Here is a 26,236-nt window from a genome sequence, read left to right as displayed (position 1 = left end):
AGATTCTGAACTGTCTGAGCTGGAAGGACCCTGTTGAAAAAACCCTGGAAGCAACAGAGTACCTCAGGGTGGACATCAGCTTATTGTTTTTCCTCAGAGCAAGGCAAAGCCCATAGTGGGAGCTGTTGGGGAGGGCACAGGCAGATGTCTGAAGGAAGTGTCCAGATGTGGTCTCCTTGTTCAAGAGGGATGTGAAGAAACCGGAGAGGCCTGGACAAGGAATATCAACATGTTCGTGGGGCTGGCACACATTGCACCAGGAGGAGGGGGCAGGGCTGGGCTGGGGGAAGGATTCTGAGAACAGTCAGTGGCTAAGGTCAGAGAATCACAGAATAGCCTGAGCTGAAGGAACCCCCAGGACCATCCAGTGCAGCCCCTGTCCCTGCCCAGTCCCCCAACAATCCCACCCTGTCCATCCCTGGCAGCACTGTCCAAATGCTCCTGGAGCTCTGGCAGCTTTGGGGCCAGGACCATTCCTTGGGGAGCCTGGGCAGTGCCAGCACCCTCTGGGGGTGTTAGTCCCTGTTAATCAGCCTAAATTTCCTCTAACATAGCTTCATGATAAAGTTGAACCCTTCTTGGTGGTGTTGAATGATGCAATGGGGTAAACAGTCACCAGCTGAAGCTTGGAAGATTCAGGTTCAATCTTGGAATAAAATTCCTCTCCAGGAGAGTGAACTTTTATTGCCTGCATTCAACTCCTTTACTTTTCTTTTACTGACCTATGAGTAGTTATCAATCTGAGTGTCTTGGAAGCCTCTTCACTTTGTTCAGCCACAGCCTCTGTGGTGGAAGGAGGGGCTTGGGTGCCATCCCAGGTCTCATGGATTCAGTGTCTCAATTTTTCTATTGATTTTCTCTGTTTTGTATCTGGCGACATTGAGCTCATTCATCCACTCCTTTTTCTGCACTGTATGATGTCCCAGGACTAGTTTCAGCCACTGTCCTTCATCTTCCCAAATAAAACCTGAAGGAAAGGGGAAAAGTGAAGGAACTTTGAAAGGTGACCAGAAGCCTGTGAAACAACACTGTGATGTCATTCTTCAGCTTTGTGTTACGTGATGATGTTTCTCCAGACATGTCAGGTACTGTGCTGGCTCCAGCTACACAATGCTGAGCCATGCCCAGGTGTGGGCCAGAGCCCCATCCCCTCCTGAGGGCTCTACTGGGCTGGTGGCAGTCCTGGTTCCATGGGGTCTCATTCCATTCTGGTGCTCACCAGCTGCCTCCATCACCTCTGAGATTGCTGTGGTTGACCTTTTGGTCTGGTGGTTTTCTGGGACATCAACCTCTGCTGTGGGAACAGGACGGCTCCGTGATGGGCACCAATGCCCCCAGCTGCCCTGGAAGCCGACAGCCCCAATTCTAGTGTCAGGGAGAGTCCTGCTTAGGAATCTTGGACAGAAGCTGTGTGGGAGAAGCCTCAGCTTCTGGGCTGCCCCTGGGCTTGTCCCAGCCTTGTCCTCTGGCACCATCCTGCCTGGGGCTGTGTGAAGACCCCAAATGCTGACAGAGCTAGCAGACCCTGGGCAGGGGGTTACTCCCATGTCCCCCACATTTGTGTCCCAGCACCCTGAGCACCCAGGGGTGGGCTCTCTGCTCTCTTGAACCTCAGGGCCTGACCCAGGCTGCACTGAGCAGTGTCTGACCACGGGACCAGCAAGCCACTGGGATAACACTGGATACTGGGGGAAGGAAAGCTCCTCATCTTGTCCTCAGGGCTCATCTCTGATGGCAGGTGCGCATGTGTAGCAGCAGCTCCAGCGGGGACCTGCCTCCCATTTGTCTGCTGCTTGTTACCACCTGCCTGTGCTGCTGCAAGGTCAACCATCTCCCCCCTGCATCCCACTCAGGACCAGGGAGCACCCAAGCAATGCTAGGCATGTTGCCTGCCCACGGGAAGGCTGGGGCAGGGACAGATGGCACCCAGCTACGGAAGAAATACATTTTTATTAGGAAAGCGCTCTGCAGAGGTGCCAGGCTCTCTCATACCAAACGAATCCCTCCAACTCCATTGGATGGGATGCAGGAACCCCAAGGGCGTCCACCTCCATCCATAAATAGTGCTTCCTCCTGGCCAGGAGCAGCGCCGCGGCGGAGGGGAGGGAGGGAGGGTGGCATCGGTCGAAACCAGCTCGACCCCACTGCGGCGGGCACCGGCAGTGGAGAGCTGTGCCTGGAGGGCGCCGGGGCAGGGGAGCTGCTGCCAGCGATGGCCGTGGGGCACATCTCTGGCACTGCCCGGGGCACTAAGCAGCAGCTCCCTCCCTCTCCCGTGCTCCGCCACCCCGAGAGACCGGGGCGGAGCGCGGGAAGCGAGCGGCTCGGTTACTGCAGAATATACCGTGGGCACGTCTAGTACAACAAGCGCTGCTTATGCGGTCGATAATACTGCTACAAAAAAAGGGGAGGGGGGGGATACGGCAGACACGGAGCCCCCCCGGGCTGGCGGCTCCTGGGCAGAGAGCAGGAGCAGGGCACAGAGTAAGGGACCGGGTCCTGGGGCAGGGGGCACTAAGGCAAAAAGGGAGATGAGTGAGGTGGAGGGGGATAAAGGGAGGGTCAAGGCTCTTCCAGTGCCCCCAGCCCAGTCCAGGTTCCCACGTTCGCTGGTTGTGCTGGCTAATGTCCTTCTGCCCGGCGTGCGGTTCCCGGTCACTGCACTGCCTGAGCAGGCACAGCAGCTGCCCTGGGCGGCTCCAGGCTCGCTTCCCGGCTCTTCTTCCTGGGAGGCTTCTTAATGGGGGTTTTCTTGGCTGTCTGCTCAGTGGGGAGAGTCTGATCCTGGCCGCTGCCGGCACTTGGCTTCTCCATCCACTTGGGCTCCCCGGCTGCCGTCTCGGCGGCCGCAGGGATCAGTTTTTGCAGATGGGGAGAGGTGGGCAGCAAGGGTTTGCTGGTCTTCTGGCCGCCGGCGGCCGCCGAGCGCTTGGCTTTCTGCGGAGGGGTGGGCTTCTCCCGCTGGGCACCGACCCCGTTCGCCCGGACGCCTCCGTCCCCCTTGTTGAGGCTCTGAGTCTTTTCCTTCAGCTGGGCGGCCAGCTCGGAGGCCAGCTGGGGATGCAGCGGCTCGGAGCGGGGTTTGCTGGCGCCGGGGCTGCAAGGAGCATCCCTGGCGTCCCCGGCGCGCCGCTCCGGCTGGAAGGCGCCCATCTTTCGGAAGGCGTTCTGCACCGCCCCGTTGATGGTCTCCATCGGCTCGGAGCCGGCTTTGCTCCTCTGCCTGGGTTTGGAGGGTGACTGCGGCTCCCCGTAGAGGCTGGATTTGCCCTCGGGCACTCCGGGCTCCTTCGGTTGCTTCTGCGCTTTCTCCTTGCTCCGGGCACCGCCCTTCTCCTCCGCTCTGCCCTGCACATGGGCCGACGTCTCGCTCGGACTCCTCTTCCTCTTGGCCAAGCCCTGGCCTTGCTCGGGGCTGCCGGAGCGGGCGGCCACTTGCCCTGGGGACTGGCTGGGCGCCGGCAGCGAGTTGGACTGGCCAGAGCTGTACCTGCCGTGGATCCAGGAGATTTTGGGCTTTGTGGCCGGGTCTGGAGGACGGGGCTTGGTCCTTTCCGGGGACGGCGGCTTCCCGGGGCTGCGGGGCTCCGCGCTGGCATCCTCTTCCTCCCTGGACTGCTTGGAGAGGCGGGCGACCCTGGCGTAGAGCGCGGCGCCGGCCGAGCCCGAGCCGCAGGAGGAGCGCTCGCTGTCCGAGGACTTGAGCAGGGGGGTCTCGCTGCTGTCGGTCGGGAAGGCTCTGACAGAGCCCGTCTCCTTCAGGAACGTGTATTCTCCTGCTTCCTCCCCGCTGATTGGGGCTACCAGCTTGTCCCCGGGGCCGGCAGGTGTCCCTCTGTCCCTGCTGTCGCCCATGCTCTCTGCGGGAAGACAGCACAGCAGCGTCAGGTGGGATGTGCCTGCGGGGAGAAGGACTGGGATGCTCCCGCAGGACAGTGTCCCACCAGTCAGGCTCCCAGTCAGAGATCTCCTGGCTCTTAACCCCGGAGCAGCAAACGCTGGAGGAGGGAGCTCTGAAACCACATGGGAGGCATGACTGGAACCCGCACTCCTTCCTGGGGCACCAGGAGCCAGGGTGACACGGCCCCACCATGCAAGAGGGACAGCTCTCCATAGAGCACGCCCCTGGTGCTGTCCCCGGAGTCCCCTGGGCATGCACCCTGCTCACCTTCATGGGGCACACAGTACACAGGCCCCTCGTCCGTGGTGTCAAAGGAGGAGAAGGAGCCGCGGGACGACCACGATGGGGAAGGCTGCTCCACCACAGAGGGTGGCTCGATGAAGCTGCAGTTCAGGGTGTTTTCCAGGTCATGGTGGGCCACTGTGAGGGCAAGGAACTGCTGTCAGTGTCAGTTCTGCCAAACCCCCCAGTCCCTGCTGCCAGCCAGGAGGGTGGAAGCTGCACAGCCTCCCCACTGCCCAGCTTCCTGCAGGGACAGGGACAGGGACAGCCTCCAAGGCATGGGGACACCTTTTGCTGCACAGTCCCACCAGGTCCCCCAGCCAAGTGTCCACAAAAACCATCAAGCAGCAGTGGTGGTGCCCAGTATCCCCCGTGCTTGTGCTGTGGGCAGCAGAGTCTGTTCAAGCCTCACACTTGCACCTGTCTCTGTCTCCAGCTGCCCAAATTGAGGATTCACATGGTGAGGGACAAGCCACCCAAACCCTGGGTCCCATGAGGACTTGGTGAGTGTCTTGGTGGTCACCCATGAGCTGTGCAACCCAGCACAGCCACCCTGCAAAGAGGGTCCTGGCACTGTGACTGTCCCCTTCCCAGGGAGAAAATTAGCTGCTGGCTTTAATTCCACTAATTCCCACTTCAGCATCACTGTCTGCATTTTCCTTTTTCATGTGCTTTTGCACATGGATTCAGGATGATCAAAGGAAGCCTGCAGCAGAGGGATGTGCATTTTCCCTATTCTGCCATTTTTCAATCCCTTTGCCAGCTTCTTCCCTCCTGAAGCTGAGTAGGAGCATCCCTCCCTTCACGCCCTGGCACTGCCCCTCTGCCAAGAGGCCACCCACAGAGAAGCAAAGTGGAAGAGAGAAACCACCAGAGGAAAAACTGTGTTAATAAAACAAAACAGAGAAGTTGAGCAGTCAGGAGTTGTCTGGGCTGCAGTGACTTTTTTTCAGCTTGATATATTTTTAAGGTTTTTTCTGCATAAGCTCATGTCCCAACACATCCTGAGGTGCTTCCCCAGGTGCCCACAGCTTCAGCAGCCTCCTCAGGTACCCACAGAACTGAGGCAGCACCCAGCTGGGAGGAGGGACCGATCCTCCCAGAGAGCCATGCAGCAGGAGATGCACTTGTCCCCATCGCCTTCCACTGGCTTTTGTTCCCTGGGGCAGTGACAAGCCGCCTCCAAAGCAGAGCAGAGGCTTGCTTTGGATGAAGGGTTGCAAAAGGGTGGTCCCAGAGGGCGCTGGCACTGCCCAGGCTCCCCAGGGAACGGGCACAGCCCCAAGGCTGCCAGAGCTCCAGCACTGTTTGGACAATGCTCTCAGGCACAGGGTGGGACTGCTGGCATGTCTGTGTAGGGCCAGGAGCTGCACTGATGATCCCCGTGGGTCCCTCCCAGCTCAGGATAGTCTGTGATTCCATAGAAACCCCATGCACAGAGAGGCTCCCAGCTGTACATGGCTATTGCCAGGTATTTTTAATCTTTGAACATCCCAATTGCATCCCAGTCATGCTGCAACGGCCTGCCTGGACTGTTTGAACCCTGCAGCACATCCCTGATTTACAATAAAATAACTTTTAGAGTAATTGGGATGCCCACTGGAATGTTCATCCTTTACTAGGGAATGTGGCTTCAGACATGCGGGGCTGTGTAAATGACAGCAGCGCTACACGCTCACCCATGCACAGTTGGGCTTCTTAGAGCAAGGAGAAACAAAAACCCAAGCAGAGATATTTAAAGAGCAAATGGCCCAGAGAGGGGGAGGCGGCAGCTCCAACATGGCTTTCCTTGTAATAAAAACCAAAAAGAGAAAATTAAAAGCAGCCGTCTGGAAGCGGATGAAGGGAGATGCTTCCTGAGAGGAGGCGTGCCGGGGCTGGGACTCACAGCCACGAGGCGACTCCAGGACTGCAGGGAGACCCATGACACAGCCAGATTATGAAATAAGGATATGTAGTGCACCTGGAAGCTTTGGGAGGCTTGGGGTCTCCAGCATGGTTGCCAGGGATTTTTCTTCCCTGGCTGTTGGGGCTGAGGGAAATGTGGATGCTTCCCACATATCTCTACCTGTCACTGCTCCCCAAAATCTCCCGGAGCCACAGCATCAGGAAACAACCCCAGCCCTGCCCGCACAGTGGCCAGCTGGTCTCAAGACTGGGATAAGGCAGAGAACAACCATGAGAGAGGGATCCCAGGGTCCTCCTGGCCATCCCCTCCCGCTCATCCCAAGCTCCCCATGATCAGCATCACCCTTGGGGCTGGCTGAGCTTTGCTGCTTGGGGAGGACACGTGGTGGGGTGCTGGGCTCAGGTTAGCCCTGGCATCTTCAGGGTGACCTGAGCAAATCCCACACACAGGGGTACCCAAAAGCTGGCCCTGTGGCTGCTGGTGCCAGCCCAGGGTGGCCCTACAGGCTTCCAGCTTAGGGGTAATCCCTGGGGAGATGCTGTGGATCCAAAACTGGTGCCAAGGCTGGGGAGCAGTTTTGAGGGAGGACCCTGAGATTCCAGGCACCCAATGAGCTCTAGTGGGGCTTCAAGACCTGCAGTCCCACCTGGGAATGTTCTACCATGAGTAGGCTTGTGCTCACTGGTGTTTGAGCCCAGAAGAGAAAACCCACCTGGTGTCAGCAAACACATGGCCAGCACTGTGGGCAGATCCAGAGTGACCACTGCCTACACCAGTTTCACTGTGACATCCCCACAAGGTCCAGAGCTCCTCCAGCACTGACCCTTGGGATGGGGTCCTTCAGTAACGCTGGGACCCCCCTGCTGGGGCAGGACCAGCATGGGGAACCGATGTCCTCGGCAGGTGGCCACTGGCTGTTGTGGCTTCCACAGGTGTGGTCATGATGTGGCAGCCTGGCCACTGGGCATCAGGGAGGTCACTGGGCATCAGGGGGGCAGCTGCTACAGGCAACCCAACAGAGCACTGTCACCTCGGGGTCCCCAGAGCCTGTGGGACCTGCTGGAGCCCTCATGGACCCCACTGTGCCACATAACACAAGGCAAGCCCCGAGCAAAGCCTTTCCCTTCAGGGAGATGCCAACTCTCAGCTCCATGACAGACTCCAGGAACAGCCCCAGCCCTCTGGGACCTGAGACCATCCTGAGCACCCTCAGCCTTTCCTTGGGCTGCTGCTGCCCCGTGTACACAGAGCAGCTGGACTGCTGCCAGCCGCCTGCAGGCAGCCCCCCTCACCCTCACTGCACACAGGCACCCTCTGTCCTCCCCAAGCCCTTCCCTGGCCCCTTGCACAAACACAGCCTCTGTGACCCTCTGTTATCCTTGCAGCAGGAATGTTTCTTGGGCCCTGGCACACCCTGCTCCAGGTAGGGCTTTGCTGTGGGTTGTCCCCCCAGCTTGGGTGCTGAGTAGTGCCTGGTGTGCTGGGATGGGGGTCACCTCTGTGTCCTGCCTGGGATGAGGGATTTAGCCTCAGACTGAGCCACTGGTGCCAGGACATGGCCCCAGGGAGGGGCTGGGCTCAGGAAGGGGCTGGGGTTGAAACCAACCCAGCACAGGGCAGGGATTGCTGCCTTCACACACTGTTTAGTTAATGGGGTTGCAGCAGATCCCCGGCTCCCCATGGTAGGAAGAGTTGCAAGGAGAGTTGCAAGTGCAAGGGACAGCATTGCCCAGCTGCTGGGATGCAGGGGGTCCCCAACAGCCCTGACAGTGCCAGGCCAGGGGCTTTGCCAGGTACGAGCAGCTCCCTGCAAGCCAGCTCTGTGCCTGGGTAGAGTGTGAAGCTCAACTCAAATCTCTGCCCCTCCATCCTCAACTCTGCTGCACATGGCAGGAGGGAGGGCATCTGCCCAGTTGCTCTGGCTCCTGGGCTTACTTCAGGATCAAAAGCACTAACAAGGTATCCTGCTGCATGACAGGGACCATTCCTCTGCAGGAGAACCTTGGGAGAATAAACCCAAAACTACTCAGCAGAGCTCTAGAACCAGGTACAGCCTTTGCGTCCTCACAAAGCAAAATGTGCTTGGACATCCAGAAGCTGCAGACAGAAAGGGCTGAGCTCCTGCGAGCTCACACCAAGCACTGAAATGCTCCCAGGGATCTGTGTGTCCCTGCCACTGCCCTGCCATGCTCACCACCCTGCTCTGAGCCACACGTGCTGCCCTGACAGGAGTAAAACCTGGCTCTCTGCACCTTCCCCAAACCCAGGGCCTTACCCATGACCTTGGGCAGCTTCTGGCGGCGCAGGGGGATGCGTGGGAGCTTCATCCCAATCCGGCTGAACCGCCCACACAAACGCCTTGGAGGCTTCTTGGCTGCTGCTGGGTCCTGGCTGGAGCTGCAGAAAAGGCAATGGCACTGTCAGAGGCGCTGCTCCCTGACTGGTCTGGCTGTTTGTCTCTGCCCAGACACGTGTAGGATGGCCCTGGGACAGCCTGCGCTCCAAAGGAGTCTGGACTCTTCAGATTTTCAGTCTTCAGATTGTTTATTATTTCTTATCTATAGAATTTTCCTTCTGCCCAACAGAGGTCTGACCGGCAAGGCAGCCAAGGGCACTCTGACCTCCCACTGGGCGGTCGTCTCTTTTTATACTAAAAACTACGTACATCATATTTACCTTTATTTCCCAATACCTTTCACCCGTATTAGCAAGTGCACCTTCACCATGGACCAATCCCAAAGTGCCAACATCACCACAGAGAATGGATGACAGGAAGAAGAAAGAAGAAGGACAAGACACGCCCTGATTCCTCCATCTTGTCTCCATAACCCGCCCTGTACCAAAATCCTAAAATCTATATTTTCACCCTGTGAATAATTAATTCTTACACCATTCATCCCCAAGTGATTCTCTTGTCCTCAAACAGGTGGCACATCCCTTGCAGGGTCAAAATCCAACCACCAAGCACTCCTGGCAACATTCCAGGATTTCCAAGCCCCCCCCCAAGGGTTGTCTCAGTAACTCTGGACATCCGGAGTGATGTGCTGAGTTCCCACAGCTCCCCTCCTGGGATGGGGACAGCCTTCATGGGCAACAGAGACAGGCAGCAGCTCAGGGATGCTGCAACTGCACAGGGGTTTTGGAGTGATAATGGGGTGGATGAAAAGCAGGGGTGTGCCCAGGCTGAAGGAGTTGAGGACCCACAGAGGCTGCTGCCAGCCCCAGGAACCAGCTTGCATCACACCAGGATGTTGAGCAGTGCCAGGGAATGGTGGGAAGGTTGGATCCAACCACGGCTATTGGCAGTGCAGCCCCAAGATACCCGCAATGTCTGGTCAAGACCCCAAACCTTAAAAAAAAATCATCCCAACCCAAAGCCAAACATGTGGCTTCTCTTTATTTGCTCTGTGGTTTTGAAGCCTCTTGGGGCCATGTTTTCAAGCAATTTTCCACAGCCATGGGAGTGACTTTGTGAGTTGACTCAAGGTAACCTGCAAGGGACCATGCTGGGACAGCTCCACGGGTCACCCAGTATCTGGGGACACTGAGGTCTGGGCACTCTGGCGCCATTTCCCCTCTCCCTGGGCCATTCCTCACCTGATGGGTTTGTGCTTTATCTGCAGGATCATTATCTGCAGCCTGCAGGCTCTCCAAACCAGCTGTGTCTGGCTGGCATTGAGCTTGCAGGGCTGCAAGGGGAAGCTTCTGGAAAATTCCTGTGCAGTGGCTGGTGGCACGAGGGGGTGTTCTCTACATCTGGAGGAGCTCCAACAGTCCTCTCATCTCTTGCTGAGCAGCACAAACCTTTCCCCCTGCCTTGAGTCTGTCCCCATTCCTATTATTATGGTAGGATGTTAACCTGGTGCTTCTAAAATGCCGTCAGCATCCCAACCCTGCTGCAGGAACCCATCCTCCCAGCTCTGATCATCCATCCTCATGTGGGACAGTCAGCATCCCCCTGTCCCCTAGGCCTCATCCCTTTGCCCAGGGATTTGTTCTGAAGGTTTTGGCCGTGTCGTGTAGCCCTTGCTGTGTTTCAGGGCCCCCTTTGCAGATCAGCTCAGGACCCTAGTGACTGGAGGGGACTGGGCAGGTGTCCATGAAATGATGGCCCACGAGAGAGAAACAAAGAGCAGGAAGGTGCTCCCCTGGAAGGGCTCACCCTGAGTGCCTCCATCAGCCTGATGATGCAGCAGGACTGCTCAGACCCTGTACCCACATGGTGTCATGTGAGCAGCACAGTTCTGCCTCAGTTTCCCTGCACAACCACTGTCCCAGCACAGTCTCTGCATCCCCCTGTCAATCCCAGAACCCACTGATGTTCCGCATTCCCAGCCTGCTGAGATCCCTCCTGTCCCCAGCACTCACCCGCTGGCCTCGTCCTTCTTGCGGCACACGCAGCAGCAGCAGAGCAGGGAGAGCAGCAGGATGAGCAGCAGCGCCAGGAGGGCCCCAGCCCCGATCACCCCCATCCTCTGGTTGGCCTCTGCAAGGCAGACCCGTGGCTCAGCTCGGGGCCAGCCCACGGCACAGCCCAGCCCATGGCAGAGCCCAGTCTGTGGCAGAGCCCAGCCCCAGTGCTGGCACTCACCCATGTGGCACAGCCCAGCCCATGGCATAGCTCAGCCCATGGCCATGGCACAGCCCAGCCCCAGTGCCTGGCACTCACCCATGTGGCACAGCCCAGCCCATGGCATAGCTCAGCCCATGGCCATGGCAGAGCCCAGCCCCAGTGCTGGCACTCACCCATGTGGCACAGCCCAGCCCGTGGCACAGCCCAGCCCCAGTGCTGGCACTCACCCATGTGGCACAGCCCAGCCCATGGCACAGCCCAGCCCCAGTGCCTGGCACTCACCCATGTGGCACAGCCCAGCCCGTGGCACAGCCCAGCCCCAGTGCCTGGCACTCACCCATGTGGCACAGCCCAGCCCGTGGCACAGCCCAGCCCCAGTGCTGGCACTCACCCATGTGGCAGGCGCCCGTCAGGGGGTCGCAGGCACCGTCGTGGCAGCTGCAGACCTCAGCACAGTTGGCTCCGTAGCGTCCAGGAGGGCACGTCAGGTTACAGCTGGAGGGAAGGGCTGGATGAGAGCAGTGCATCCCCCAGCCCAGGCACAACAGCGGGAGCCCTTGGCTGCCAGCTTCTCCCAAACCCTCCCTGTCCCAGGGAGCAGCCTCCGGCCTGCTCCGACACAGCTTCTCCACACCCTGGGGAACCCTTAACCCACAGGGACCAGGAGCCCATCACCCATGCGATGGCTTTGCCCCATCACTCAAGGGATTTGGCCCAGCTGATCTCAGACACTCTTACTGCTCTCTGCACGTCACTTCACCATCAGACACAGTAATTAGGAAAGGTCATCAACCCAGCAGTCACATCTAAAGACACCCTGATGTCACTCACAGGCATTCCAGCTCAGCTCAGTGGTGATGTGGCCACTCCAAACCCCACCCTCCACCAAGCCAGGCAAAGCCACAGTGGCCACAAGCTGGGAAAGTGCCCAGATTGACATTTTTTTGCCTCCAAGAAGGAAAAACAACAGAGCAGCCCTAAGACCCTTCCAGTTTGGTTATGCCTGGTGCCAAATCTCCACTGCTGGTAAAATGACTTCCTGATGGTGTCATGGAGATGAGGGGGACAAGCATAAATGGACATCAATCCACAAGTCTCAGGGGTTGAGCATGGAAAACATGGTGTCAGCAGATCCATCCCAACCTGTCTCCCCAGCCATGGGCCAAGCACCGCAGAGCAGGACCCAGCTGGAGCTGGGACATGTTGGCAGTGTTGCTGGGCACCAAATCCTCTGCCAGCTGCACCCCAGCTGGAGGGGCTGCAGCTGGACGGAGCCAGTGGACCCCAGCCCAAACCCACTCCCCTGGGGACACAGCTGCCCCCAGCCCTGGGCACCATGCCCCGAGGCTGCTCAGCCCATTTCACACTCCAACAACTTGCAAAGTGCCACCTTGGCCAAGCCTGGTGCCTGCTGTGTGCCTGTCATGTGCCTGCCAGGATGGGTGCTGAGCTCCTGTGTCTGCTGTGCTGCACGGGGCAGCTAAAGCAGCAGAAGAGGAGCAGGGATAGTCCCTCAGCAAGGCCAAACCTCTCACCCCACCACTTGGCCCCACAGCTCTGCCCCAGGCTGGGATTTTGGGAGAGCAGAGGAGGGTGATTTTTTTCCAGGAGAGTCCTGATACTTCTGGGAAAGACAGAGAAGATAAAGTACTTTGTGAACACAAAAATATTTTAGCAGCTGCTCCTTTAGCGTGCTCCTGACACAGAGCTGAGAGGACATGCTGTACGGCAAGGAGGTTGCTTGTGCCTTCATTGCAGAAATGCCCTTTTTAGCAAAATTGTACCCTGCTGACAAAAACACTGGTTTGGATATAGTGGCAGGGATTTGCCTGAGCACCCAGAACATTCCTGAGCCTTCCTGACTGCACCACTTGGCACAGCTCAGCTCAAGGTTCCAGCACCAAGGCTGCATCCTGAGCATTCCCCATCCCCACCTTCCCAGTGCTGTGCCAGGGTCTCAGAACAGGTTAATCCACACTCTGCCCTCTGGCATTGTGCTGAAAGCATCACCACACCCCCCCTAGTAATATTAGGATCTTATTTCTAATACCCCTGAGACCCTCTCACCTCTGCCTTTCCTACCAAAGGTGGCCATGATGCCCAGGCTGGGCATCCTAAACCGGTGCCAGTGTCCAGCAACTGTTCCAGAACCACAGGTAGCTGGCAAAGCCCCACCACACCACCCCTCAAAATGCAAATGCTCTCTGTTTTTATGCCTTGAGTGAAATGCCAGCATGGGCAAGATGCCAGCTCTAAATCCCCAGTCTCGCTGTCACCCTCTGTTAATTGCTGGGAAAACCTGAGCACCACGCAGCAGGACCTGGGGGAGCTGTCTGCATGTCCCAGCTGGGTGAAAAATGCTTTCCTCATCTTTTCACACAACATTTCAGTCCCATGCTGAGAAAAACTACCCGAGGATGAGTAGACCCTCATTGGCCCTTGTGCCCCTGGAGCTGGGGAAGGAGAAGGCCTGGGGAACCCAGGGGTAGAGCTTTGAGTGGGAGCCCCCCAGGAATGCCATCCCTTGTCAGGCTGTTTGTAATTCTGTGATGTAGTTTTCTCTCTGTTTTTGGATAGAAATTCCACCCTTGACTTGAAAAACCCCAACAAAACACCACTTTTTGTTGATTTGTTTTTGCCAAGCAGGCCTTTTCTAAAGCACAACACCCCTTGCTGCTCTGTGAGCTTGTCCTTCCCCCTCTGCTCACCAATCATCGCCCAAGAGCGCTTCTGCTGCAGGAAACCTCTCAGCGGCAACAGCACAGGGGGCAAGGGGGCAAGGGGTGCCCGAGCATCACCTGTGCCATGAGGTGCCCCCGGGCAAGCTCACCAGTGCCTCACTTACTATGTGCCATGGGAGCCGGGGTGGCAGAGGCACTGCCCAGTCTCGAAGTGGCACTGGCCATTGACGCAGTCGCTGCAGACGAAGGCGCAGTTCTCCCCATATGTCCCGTTCCGGCACTTGGTTTCACACCTGGGAGGGATGAGGGCAAGAGGCTGGAGCACTTGGGAACCTCCAGCATCCCTCCACATGCACAGAGACAGGGCTGTATATCACCCTGGTGGCTTGTGGTTTCTGAAGCCAGGAGAGGGGTACAGGGATGGACTGAGCCCACTGACACGGCCATGGAACTGGAGGGAGTCTGCGGGACCCCTGCCTATGCCCCTCGGACCCTGGATGGGTCAGTGGGGCTCAGCTCTCAGGCTGGGATGCTCTTCTGCAAACTACCGTGCCCAGGATCGGTTCCAGGGCTGCAAAACCATTCAGTGGCCCCGTTCCCTGGGAGAATCAGGGAAGTCAGGCACTGCTCTCCCAGAACCCAGTGCTGCACCCAGCTGCACTCACCGGTCTCCGATCCAGCCTGGATTGCAGTGGGAGCATTTGCCATTGATGTGATTGCAGGTGTGGCCATCCTTGCAGGGGGGACAGAGCTTCTCGCAGCCCTCTCCGTAGAAGCCGGGTGAGCAGGGCTGGTCACACTTGGTGCCGTTCCAGCCCGCCTCGCACGTCAGGCAGCGCCCATCGGCCACGGTGCACGGCTGCAGGCTCTTGCACTGCCCACACCTGCAACGAGGGGAACCCATCACCCAGCACGCCCAAATCCTCCTGCTGCCACCTCCCAGCGGCGCCGGATCAGAGCCAGCAGCGATGGTCACTCACCGCCTCCTGCAGCCCTGGCCATAGAAGCCGGCCGGACACGGCTCGCGGCAGTACTTGCCCCGGTAGCCCGGCTCGCAGGTGCAGGTCCCATCCACCTGGTTGCACTTGCCCTTGTAGCACTGGCAGTAGCGGTCGCAGCGGGGCCCGAAGGTCCTGTCCCGGCACTGGCAGCGCCCCGTGAACTGCTCGCAGGGCGAGTTGTTGCAGGAACACTGGTTGTTGCAGCCACGGCCCCACCAGCCCGGCTGGCACAGGCAGTTGCCTGTCTGCTGGTCACACTGGGAGTTGTGGCTGCAGTAGCAGGAGCTGGAGCACTGTGGGCCCCACCAGTTGGGCTCGCAGGTGCATTTGCCCGTCCTCTGGTCGCACTTGCCGTGCTTGCAGAGGCAGATGTTCTCGCACTTGGGGCCCCAGCGGTTGAGATTGCAGGTGCACTGGCCCGTCACGTCCTCGCACTGCCCATTGGGATGGCAGGTGCACATCTCCTTGCAGTCGGGACCCCAGAACTGCCGGGGGCACTCTGTGGGGAGAGTCATCAGCCTCAGCACTGCCCGCTGGGACAAACCCATGCCAGGCACCAGTGGAGCCCTCCAGTCCCCCCAGCACCTCTTGACCACAGTCCTCCCTCTCCTCCCCGCAATGCACCGGATCTAAGGGGAGACCCCGGCAAGAGGACAATGCCCTGGGAAACACAACCAGGGGACAGGCAAGGGCAGAGCTGGAGCATTCACAGTTCCATCCCTGATGATCTGCTCTGGAAAGTTACCCCAGGATGAGCCAGGTCCACCCTGGTGAACCCCCTGAGGACACAGAGGCGCCCGCCAGTACTCACTGGTGTCGCAGTTGGCACCAAAGTAGCCGTGGCGGCAGCGGCACTCGCCGGGCCTGACGCACACCTCGTTCTCCTTGCAGGTGAAGTTCCCCTCGCACACGGCTGTACAGATGGACAGACAGCAGCCATGAGTACCAGTGCTTGTGCCCTAAAGGCCCCCAGGCCCCCCCAGAGCAGAAGAAGGGCTGTGCAGTGACCCTCTGAGTGCTGCTGAGCTGCAGCACTGTGCCATCCTGGCAAGCGGCTGCCCGAGCTGGATGGGCCCCTTTGCAGAAAAATGCCACCAGCCTCCTGTCACCCAGCTCAGTTCCACCTCTGCCACCAAGAGAGGATGCCACCCATCCTAGCCACCAGCCTCCTGCCACCCAGCCAAGCCACGTCCCTGCCAGAGGCTGCACCCAATGGTGCTGTCCCAGCTCAGCTCTGCATTGCTAGAGGGGAGAAGGGGACACAGAGTAGAGGGGTTGTGGGCACTGTAATCCCAGCACTGCCTCTCCCATGTGGCCACTTGCCCCCAAAGGCCACCAGCCACTCTCCTGCCCAGGGGATCATGCTGAGACCGATGCCTTGAGCCAGCCAAACACAGGATGTGGTGCAGGCAGATCCCACACCGCCCTGGACAAGCTTCCTTAGGCACTGGGACAGGGAGAGACAACCACCCATCCCAGCCACCTTACCTGGGAGCTGTTAGACCTACGGTGATGGATATTATAGAAATCCCTAAAATAGACAGATTACACAGGTTAGGAGCAGTGAGTCTAAAGGTTAGAGCAGGTTTGGGGGCAGGAGATGAGAACAGCTCACTGTGGCACAATCCTCCCCCCACTGTCCTGCCAGATCCTGACCTTCTCCCCTCCAAGCAGGCACATCCTGCTCCCCACGCATGCACTGAGTGGTTACAGGGCTCATGCACAGTGGGTTAGTTGGTTATGTGTGCTTTGGTCCCAGCTGCAAAGTGTCACCTCCAGTTCCCCTGGGCTGCGGTGAGCCCTTTGGCCGGCTGAGCCTGTGGGGGAGCCCCAGAGCAGCTGCCTCCACCGTGGTGGCAATGCAGGGAATGATGCTCCCAGGGTTCCATGCTGAGCATCCACGCTGGGCTCACTGTGGCTCCCAGTAAAAAGCTCTGACACCTTTTAGGGCCCCAGCCCAAGCTCAGGGGTGTTTGGCAGCCCCAGCAGCCTCTTCCCAGTGAGGCCACCAGAGACCACGTGCCTGGTGTGGGCAGCTTCGCCTTCACGCTGGCTCTGGCTCAGGTCCCCACGCTGCTGCAGCATCTGTGAGGATTTTCAGCCCCATCCCTGCAGCTGCACCTTCACCCTGGGGGACACTTCACTGTCCCTTAGGAACCCGAGCAGCACCCCCAAGTCCTCAGACCCAGAGCTGGCTGGTGAGGAAAGAAACCCCCCCAGCTCTGAGCCCTGACACTGGGGCTGAGCACCCATTCCATCCACATGGTGTTGGCCTGGGGCACTGCAGGGAGACAGGACAGGGAGTCCCAGCCACAGGACACATCAAGGTGGCTCCTGACAGTCGTGGTGAGGCCAGGAGGGCTCAGTGAAGGATGGGCAGAGCCCAGTGAAGCAAAATGCTGGTGTTTACCTATTAAACACTCGCTCCCTTGTTGCCTCCATCCCTGGCAGCACACGAGAACTGAGGAGCTGCAGGGATAGAAAAAAGCATCACAAATAGTTACAACCCTCAGAAAGTCCTGGCCCTTCCCAAAAACCCACCAAGAGCACTGAAGCCATGATGGTAAGTGATCCTGCTGGGAGTTTCTGCACCTCCAAAGAGGAAGAAGAGCTCTTGGCTTCTCCTCCAGCACACAGAGAGTTAATGGATCTGCTGGGGGATCCCACGGATGCCCCACCAGCCACTAAGGTGATGCTAGGAGTGGGAATAGGACCAGTTTTTCCCATTAATGAGTGATGAAAAAGCAAAAGTCATGGGTGCAACCTCCACAGTAAAAAAAAATCCAAAGGCCCTACCCCCCCTCCCACCAAAAAAGAAAAAAAAGAAAAAAAAAAAAAAAAGAAAGAAAAAAGAAAAGGGAAGGCTCTAAATGTCCCAGAGGAAAAGATGACTTGAATTGCAGGCCAGTGCTTTGTGGCCTGGGGATGGAATCCCAAAGGCAGGTTGGAAGCACCTGGCTGGAATGGCTGGAACGCAGCCAGCTCCCAGGGAGTGTCCCTGTGCAGAAGCAGGGGAGGCCAACTGCAGGCAGCTGGAATGTGTCCCTGAGCTCTTGAGAGTCCTGGAGTGCCATCACCTCCAGGGACTGCCGGGCACAGCATCATCAGGCAGGGCATTTTTGGCACAAGCTTGACCAGGATGGGGGCTCAGACCCACCCAGAGGCTCGGCCAGGGATGCTCAGCTCTCTGCTGGGAAGGGACACGCGGGGACATCTCACCCACACTTCGTCAAAGAACCCCCCAGGCAAATGTTTGGGGACTCATGATGCTGCTGTTGGGGGTGGGGAGTGCACTCCCTCCCCATGACCCGACAGAAATCTCTGTCCATCCCTGGAGCCACCCACTCATCCCTGGGGTGACCCACAGGGAGGCAGCGATGCCGGAGGGTCGCAAACAGCCCCGGCCGCTGCCGCAGTCAAGGGAAACTTCACCCGGGCTGGGCTGGCGCTGCAGCCTGGAATGCATCTGGCTTTTTCTTTTCCTTTTTTTTCCCCTTTTCCTCTTTATATGTAACAAATGCAGAAGAGGAGGAGACAGCGAGGAAGCGCTCGGCCGAGCGCAGCGCGGTCACAGGACCCGTGTGGCTGCCAGACCGCCCGTCCCGTCCCGTCCCATCCCGGGGCTGCCAGCGGCGCCTCGGCCCCGCGGCCGCGCCCGCCCGCAGCACCCACCGGGACCCCGCGGCGGGGCCGGCGGCGAAAAGCTGCAAAGGAGGCAGAAAAGAACCACAAAAATGATTCAAGGCCTGGAAAAAATGCCTTGCAGCCGGCGCCCGAAATAGCTCCATCTCTGCAGCCTGTGGAAGCAGCCCCGGGATGCTGCAATGGCAGCGGCACAAACTCCCCCCCGCAGGGACCCTCGGGCTCAAGGGGGGACTCTGCTCCCGCCGAGCACACAAGGGGTTAATGCACGGGGTTAATAGCAAAGGGGGCCAACCATCAAATCGCTTCCCTGAGGACTGGGCAGGCCGGAGTCAAGGTCCTTCTCTGCAAAAGGCTTCCCAAAAATCTTTGCCAGCTGTGCTGGGATACTCAGGCAGAGGTGGAGAAGGGCCCGTGGTGCTCTTGCCCTCCCATGGCATGGCCAAAGCCTCACTGTTGCACCTGGACTTGCTTTCACCAGTCCACCCTTTAGAAATTCAGTTTGGTGGCTTTAGAATGAAATCATCACAGGTTTACCAGAGGAAACCCTTCCACCTTGGAAACCTGCCTCCAACAGCTCAGCCTGGCCACCAAAATGGGCATCACCTGAAACGTGCCAAAAAATATCCTTTGTGATGAGTTGATGGTGGGGAGCTGGGAGTTACTGGGAATGGTGGCAGGAGGGGAAAACTTCTGCCATGAGCTGGAGGAGGTGAGCGGCACCACAACCACCCCAGCTGGGAGCAAGCCCACCACCTCACAGGATTTGGGCTTATCTGTTCCCTGATAGCTTATCTCTCCTTGCCTGAGCCTGCTGATGGCCTCCCACACCCTGCTCAGCACCCATCTCATTTATCAGCAGCTTTGACAACAAATAAACTTGGGCCTGTGGCAAGGAGATGTTCCAGGATGTGGCACTGGAAAGCCATTGCTCCCAGCGGGGTACACGGACTGGTCCCAGCACAGGCAGCCCACAGAGGGGCAGTGCTGGCCACAGGTCACCAATGCTCATCAGGGTGTGGGACTGAAAGGTGTTTCATGGCCTCAGCTCCTTGACAAAGGGCTTCTTCCACATGCCCCCTGACCACTGGAAAACTGAGAGTTGTGTTTAAAAGCTCGTTCCTGACCCACACGGACACGGCACTGCAAACATCCATTCTGCAAATACTTTTTTTCCTTCAAAGCACTACAAATGCTGAGGAAAAAAAAACAATGAAAAGCTGCCTCTGAGCTGTGGCTAGGGCTTGAGACCTCAGCTGATGTGGAGGAAAAGGAATGGGCTGTGTGCAGAGCTGGAGCTGTCACCTGCAGGGACAAGCCCTCCATGCCAGGGTGCCCCTGCCCCATAGCCATGTCCTGCTCATGCTGAGCATCACTGGGATCTCAGCTAATGATCCCAGGCTTTTCACAAAGGCAGAATATTTTTCTTGTGGATTAGTATCCTACAGAGAGGCCTCTGAGGCAGGAGGGGTGGCTCCTCAATCAGAGCAGCACAGCCTGCCCTGAACAATGAGGAGCAGGCTCACATCCCTGGAAGCAGGAACAGGACTCTGGGGCTCAGCTGGGAGCTGCTGCATGTGGTCCCATGCGAGACCACCCAGCTCAACCCATGGATGGAGCTGCAAAGGAGCCCTGCAGACACCCAGCACAATCCTGGTGCTCAGAGAACCACTGTCACCCTCCCCATGCCCACTGCTTCTCCATCCCCGCCCTACTGCTCCTTCCAAGCATCACCCCAGTGCTCATCTTCCTCTGTGCCACCCAGCTGGCACACAGTGTGCCTGGGATAACTGGGTCCCAGGCACTGGCACTCCCCAGCTGATGCCAGCTGCAGCTCCCTGACACCAGCCTCAGGGTGCAGACAGACAGACAGATACCCAGGGCAGGCAGGAATAGGATCATGAGCATAAATAGAAACCCTTTGGGCAGAGAAATAAAATTAAAGACCAAAGGAGAAGAGAATGTTAGCAAGAGAGCAGGACAGGGTCAAAGCAGTGTCCAGGCTGTCACCACTGGCACCTTTGGTCATATCAATGGGAAACCAGTTATAAAAGAACTTCAAATTTAAGGATAAGTTGAATTTAGAACACAAAAGAGCCCCAGATATGCCCTTTTCTTCTGCCCTAAATTATTCCTTGAATTTCTACTTGGGATCCAGGTCCCAAGAAGTCACACAATCCTGAGCCCTCTGAAACCCACGGTGGCATCTCCACAGGATGTCTGGAGGGGCTTTGCAGAGGTAAGGGCCCAACAAGCTCCAACAGCCTTGGGTGGAGGACACTGGGACCTCCTCCCAAAGCCACCTCCAGTCCCAGTGCCCCTGGCCTCAGGATCTGCAGCATCAGGGCCTTGGTGCCACTGGGGTGGGTTTGGATGGCAACGTGTGGAGAGTCCTCCATGTCCACTGTACACAGCAATGATGGGGGTGGGTGCTGAATGAGTGGGTGGAGAGGGACGAAGGGTTTGCAGAAGGGTGAGGGATAGAAAATGATGCAAACTTCATCTGAGCTTCCTAGGGACTGTCTCTGTCCCATCACCCCAGCCCCTAGGCTGACTGCAGGCCCCAGTCCCGCCAGAGGATGGATGGACACAACCAACCTGTCCCACTCAACATCCAGTGCCTCTTTCACAGCCATGGCACCCACGGGGGGCACAGTGAGTGAGGCTGAGCCCATGGTGCTGGTTCCACACCTCCCCCGCCTCCATCCCTGGGGATGAGGGGTCCTTGTGCATGGGGAGAAGCCAGGCCCCTCACGCCCAGCACGTGGGGCAGCGTACAAGGAGCAAGGTGGGGACACCACTGGAGCTCCCTGTGCCACCCCGAGAGGCAGTGGCACTTTGCTGTGCAGATCACTCCCTGAGGAGGGACGGCTCCCTGCTGCCCAGGAGCAGCACCGGCGGGAGCTGCGCCTGCTCTGGCTCGTGAAATGCCTCCTTAGGAAACTCCGGCTGTAATTTGAGGAGGGGGCACCAGCGCCCTGTGGCCCTGCTGAATGGAGCCATTATGCGGCCCCTCTTGCTTGAAGCACATGTTTTCCTTGTGGACTGGTCTGACCTCACAGGCGAGATGTAAAGGTGCATTTATGGCCTGGGCCCCCCATCAAGCACGGGGGATCCAGCTCTCCCAGGCGGGAGGCAGGGACTGTGGGCTCTCTCCCCTCTTGCTGGGGCCAGCCTGGCCCGGCAGCCTGGGCAGACCGAGCCTGAGTGCTGCAGAGCAGCCCAGCTGAGGTGATGCTGCCCTGCAAAGGGACCTGTGGGACACTGGGAGCCGGGAGAAGCCAGTGCCATCTGCCGAGAGCCTGCCCCAGCCCGGCAGGCAGAATATGACCCCGGGACAGCTAGAGAGTGCCAGCAGCCACTTTCTGAAGCCAAACACTAGGGTCTTGGGGCTGCCAACTCCACAATCCCCAGCAGCCTGGGACAGCTTCACCATGATACCCAGAGCATCCTGCATCCCATCAGCCCAGGGTCAGCAGCACAACCCGATCCCCGGAGACACCCGGGACGGGCTCCCCAGCGCAGATCTTGCCCCAGGGATGCAGGATTGCCCTCTGTCCCTCTCACGACTCCATCCCCAGAGACACCCAAACCCAGCTCCCTACAACAGAACCGGCCCCGGGCATCCACGACTGGCTCCGGGGGCATCCCGGACCGATTCCCCGCAGCCCCCCGGGGATCAGGAGCAGCCCCCACGTCTCTGCCCCCGCTCGGGCTCAGCTCCCCACGCTCTCCCCGCTGCCGGCTCCCCCCGCCTCAGCCGCGCACAGGACGGACTTTGTCTTGGAAGGCGCCCAGCGCCGCGGCTGCCCGGGATGGGGGATGGACCGGCGAGCCCGTCCCGTCCCGTCCCGCGGCCCCGGTGCCGGGGGTCCCGTCCCGCCCCGCACACCTGCCCGGCCCCGCTCCTACCCGGCGACCCTGCAGACGTTCCTGCCGCGGGGGCTCAGCTCCTGGGCGGCTCCGCGCCCCAGCACCGACAGCAGCAGCAGCAGCGGCAGCAGCGCGGCCCCGGCCCGGGCGCGGCGGGGCGGCCGCAGCCCGCGGGCCGCCATCAGCGGCGGAGCGCCGGGGCCCAGCCGCAGCCGGCACAGCCCCGCCAGGGCCGGGCGCTGCCCCCCGCTCGCCGCCGGTCCCCGCTGCCGCTCGGCGGGCGGAAGCCGCGCTGCGATCGCTCCGCCGCCGCCTCCCCCGCGCCCCTCTCTGCGGCGGCGGGAGGGGCTCCGCCGCCAGCCAGGAAATTCCGCATTGGTTCCCCTGACGGCGGGCCAGGCTCCGGGGGCCGCCGCCGCCGCCGCCCCGGCCCCGGGCAGCGCCGCCCCGACGGCCCCGAGAGGCTCCGCCGGGTGGGCAGCGCCGCTGGAACCGGGGAGGATGCGGAGTCCCGGCTTCCAGCGCAGCCCGGGGGTCCTGCAGCTCCCGGGAGTCCTGGCATTGCCGTGGCTCGGGGTGGGGACGGCCCGCGAACCGGCAGCACCGGGGCTCGGCTGTCACGGCGGTTTGGAAGCCGCAGAGCCCCGGGAGTCTCCAGCAGTCTGGTGGTCTCCGGGGTCTGGGTCTCCCGGGATCCAGCAGCTCCAGGGGTTCGACAGCCGTGGGTGTCCCAGAGCTCCGGGTTTTGATTGTCCCGGGGGTCCGGCAGTCCCAGGTATCTGGAATCTGGCAGCCCGAGATGCACAACAGCCCTGAGATCTGTCTGACCTGTGGTTCCGGTAGCTCCAGGGGCCCAACAGCCCTGGGTGCCCAAAGACCCCAGGGTCAGCCTGTCCTGGCAGTTTGGCAGCCTTCAGGAGCCTGAAAGCCCCTCAGCATCCCCCTGACCCAGGGATCCAGCAGCTCCGGATGCTGGAGACAGACGCAGGATCTGGCTTCCCCAAAGGTCTGGTAGCCCCAGGTGTGTGACAGCCCCAGTGTCCAGCAGTCCTGCACAGATGCCAGTGCTCTGCCATCTCCATGTGTCTGGCAGCCCGGACCAGTCTGTTGGGAGCCATGCAGGACCCATGGGAGCGAAATGGTGCCTGCAGCAGCGGAGCCAAGGACCGTGTACAGCGACAGAAAGGCTGCAGAGCAGCTGTTGGTTAACCCACTGTAAGGACACAGCTGGGAATCAGGGGGGACACCCTGGGCACCTGCACGAGTCCCACATTTCTACCCGGGTGGGGCAGTCAATGAACCTCCTCAGCCTGACAGTGCAGCAGCGCTGAATGGGCCAGGGCTTCCTTGGCCACCAGCCTGTGCCAGCTGGATTTTCAGCTCAATGGTCACTTGCAAGAGAGCTCAAGGTCCTTTGAGCTCCCAGGATACCTGATAACAGCATGGGGGAAATGTGGATGGGGACATTCTGGACATCTCCCTTAAGGTGGTGCACATGCAGCTGGACAACTGCATGTGTCCCCTCAATACTGATGGCTTGCATAGAGCTGGGGGAGTGTACAGACAGTGCATCTCTCAAAGAGCTGCCTCTGAGCACCACACACCCTCCTGGGGATGGGGAGCCTCCATCCCTGTAGGCAAGAGCTGGGCAGCATCCTTCTGGAGAGGATCAGGGAGTTCTGAGCACCTTGGGATCTTTGCATCAAGCAGAGAGCAAAGGCACTTGGTGGCTTCTCTCCATCTTCAGTATTGGCAATACTGATGCACGTGAAGGCTTCTCTCCTGCTCAGACAGGTGACTCCCAATGGAAAGTCTCTGGTGGTCTTACCAGTGAGAATGTGACCATAGAGTAGCAGCCCCTCTCTCCCCTCCTATTTGCCCTGGCACATTCCACCTGCTTGGCAATAGCACCAGGGAGTAGCATCCCTTGCCCATCTCCCCCTGCCTCCACATCCCTGTCCCCCCTGCCCCACCCAGCTCACAGCTGCTGGAGTGAGAAGACCATAGGGGCACAAATTGCTTCTTCCTTAGGATGACTCAGGCTGAGCTTGGCATCCCTTTCTGCTGAGGAAAGGGGGATGAGGAGGTTTAGCTCCAAAGTTAGGCAGAAATCTGGGTGTGGTGGTGGTGCCCCCCTGGGCATTTGTGTCCACCTGGAGCTGTAGCCTCACTCAGGCTGTTTCCACAGCTTCATCCCCCTGCACTGTGCTGAGCAGGCCTTGTGCTCTGCTGTCCCAGTCACAATGAGTCAGGGCAAGATCACACTGCCTCACCTTTGCTGTGCTGGTGCTTTGTGTGAGGATATGTCAGCTTTTGTATGTTTTTTTGGCTTCAATAAACTTAACTTGTATTTCTCTTGGCCAGCAGGCAATGCAGCTTGGCTGCTCCATTTCTACCCGTGTAACCCAGGGCAGGGCAGGGGCTGGGCTGCAGCCAGGGAGATAAGCTGTTCCCTCAGAAGATGCTGCCAGCTGGCATAAGAGGCTGGAGAAGCTGAGGATGCTGTGGGCAAGAGGCAAGGGGAGGTTTCACAGTGCCCTGGGTTGGCTGGTGCTGCTAGGGCCTGGGCACTGCATATCCCACAGGTAGCACCCACCCCTCCCTTGTGTCCCACTGCCCCTGGCCAGGCTGCTGTCCATACAGAGCTTGGCCCATGCTTTCCATCACACCATTATTTGCAGTTCCCATTTCTAACCCTGCCAGGTGCCTGTCTCCTGTCTTTCTGTGTTTTGGAAAACATCCCAGAAGAAAGAAACCCCAGCACTATAATATTTCTGAACACAAAGTTAAGCAAAAAGATGCTGTTCTGTCAGTGGTTCAAAAATCCCCATGGCTGCTTGGATGGGCAGGACTGCACAGCAGGGCAAGGTGGGACCTACAATGTGGGGTACTTGTCACCATCCTCACTGTGCCCAGGCTGTCAGGATTTCAGCCTTTCTGCAAGGATTTGGCTCTTTTCCAACTCCCCACTGCTGCAGCAGCACAGGGTCCTACACACACACACCACCTTTCCATGCTTCCTCTTCCTCCAGGACAAGCAGAAAACAGGAGCAACAAAAGCCAGAACTGAGCAGGGTGGGGAACGCCTGGGATATGGGAGTGTTGGTTGGGTCAGTGCACCCAGAAATAAAAGTGGCTGTTGCTATTTTCTGGCTGAGCATGGATACAGCTGTGCCAGGGGACAGTTGGATGGGATATCAGGGAAAGGCTCTTCCCCCAGAGGGTGCTGGCACTGCCCAGGCTGCCCAGGGAATGGGCACGGCCCCGAGGCTGCCAGAGCTCCAGGAGCCTTTGGGCAGCACTGCCAGGGATGGACAGGGTGGGGTTGTTGGGGGGTCTGGGCAGGGACAGAAGTTGAGCTTGCCGGGTCCCTGGGTCAGGCAGGGCCAGGAACTGGATCCTTGTGGGTCCCTTCCAGCTGAGGACATTCTGTGAAAGGTGGCGGGGAAATGGGGATTTGGGGGTTTCAAGGGCATTCTGTGCCTTGGGTGTTCAGGAGGCAGCACTTGCAGCCCTACACAGCCCCTACAAACAGGCACACAAAACACCACTGCCCCAGGCTGCAGAGCTGTCCTGTCCTGGAACAGGCCTGGGGAGGGGATTATCTGCAAAAAAGAGGACCAAGAGGGACTTCACCTGCCCTCCAACACATGCCTGTGGGTCTTTGCATCAGCCAGCCCTGGGTGCAGCTGCAGCATCAGAGCTCAGCCCCTGGGGCACCAGGGCACTCTGTGCCACTGTCACAGCATCCTGCTTGTGTGGGCTGGAAGGCAGCCCAGAACATCTAGAACATCTCCCATCTTCCTTTAAATTCCAGGAGCCCAGCTGCTGCCTGCACCAGTGCTGTTCTGGTCTCCTGCTCCAGGCAAAGCTCCCTGCTCCCCTCCAGGTTTATTTTTTAAGGCAGAAGAGTCTCAACTAGAGAAAAGGCAGGAGATGACCAGCTCTGGAAAGTCAAAACATCACCCCTTTAGCGTGGATAGCTCACCAAGTATAGAGGCTGACCCCCAAATAAAGGAGACACTGCCACAGCTCCATGCAGGGAATCCCAGAGATGCCTGTGGTCCTGCAGAGCCCAAGAAAAACTGCTCCTAATTTGAGGCATGAAATCCTGCAGGGTGCATGTCCCCCAAAAGCAGGTCTCTCCCATGCTGCCACCCTCTCTTCTGCAGGTATGGGGATGGCCCAGGGCTCCCAGCTCCCCCAAACCCATCACAGGAAGCTCCACAGCTTCTCCAGTCCCCGTCCCAAGAAGTTTCATCTCTCTCCTTTCCCCAGGCTCTGGCTCAGGCCAAAGCATGCAGCATTAACCCTCCCTTGAGACCACAGCAGTGCCTGGGCACATGTGGCTGCCCAAGAACAGAGAGAAAGAGA

General features: G+C 58.9%; 1 protein-coding gene across 1 annotated transcript; it reads right to left on the bottom strand.

Annotated features, from left to right (window-relative positions):
• Nucleotides 1-1,941: 1,941 nt before the first annotated feature.
• Nucleotides 1,942-22,424, bottom strand: SCARF2 (scavenger receptor class F member 2). The gene is given in 12 exon segments (XM_059484884.1): nucleotides 1,942-3,860; nucleotides 4,169-4,321; nucleotides 8,368-8,489; nucleotides 10,461-10,578; nucleotides 11,057-11,160; nucleotides 13,511-13,639; nucleotides 14,012-14,230; nucleotides 14,327-14,846; nucleotides 15,159-15,260; nucleotides 16,758-16,816; nucleotides 21,902-22,067; nucleotides 22,070-22,424. Coding segments are annotated over 12 exon segments (3,252 nt in total). The 3' UTR covers nucleotides 1,942-2,655.
• Between the last annotated feature and the right edge of the window lie 3,812 nt (nucleotides 22,425-26,236).

The sequence above is a fragment of the Ammospiza nelsoni genome, chromosome 18, assembly GCF_027579445.1.
Source record: "Ammospiza nelsoni isolate bAmmNel1 chromosome 18, bAmmNel1.pri, whole genome shotgun sequence".
Classification (NCBI taxonomy): domain Eukaryota; kingdom Metazoa; phylum Chordata; class Aves; order Passeriformes; family Passerellidae; genus Ammospiza; species Ammospiza nelsoni.
This window is presented reverse-complemented; position numbering and strand designations above follow the sequence as displayed.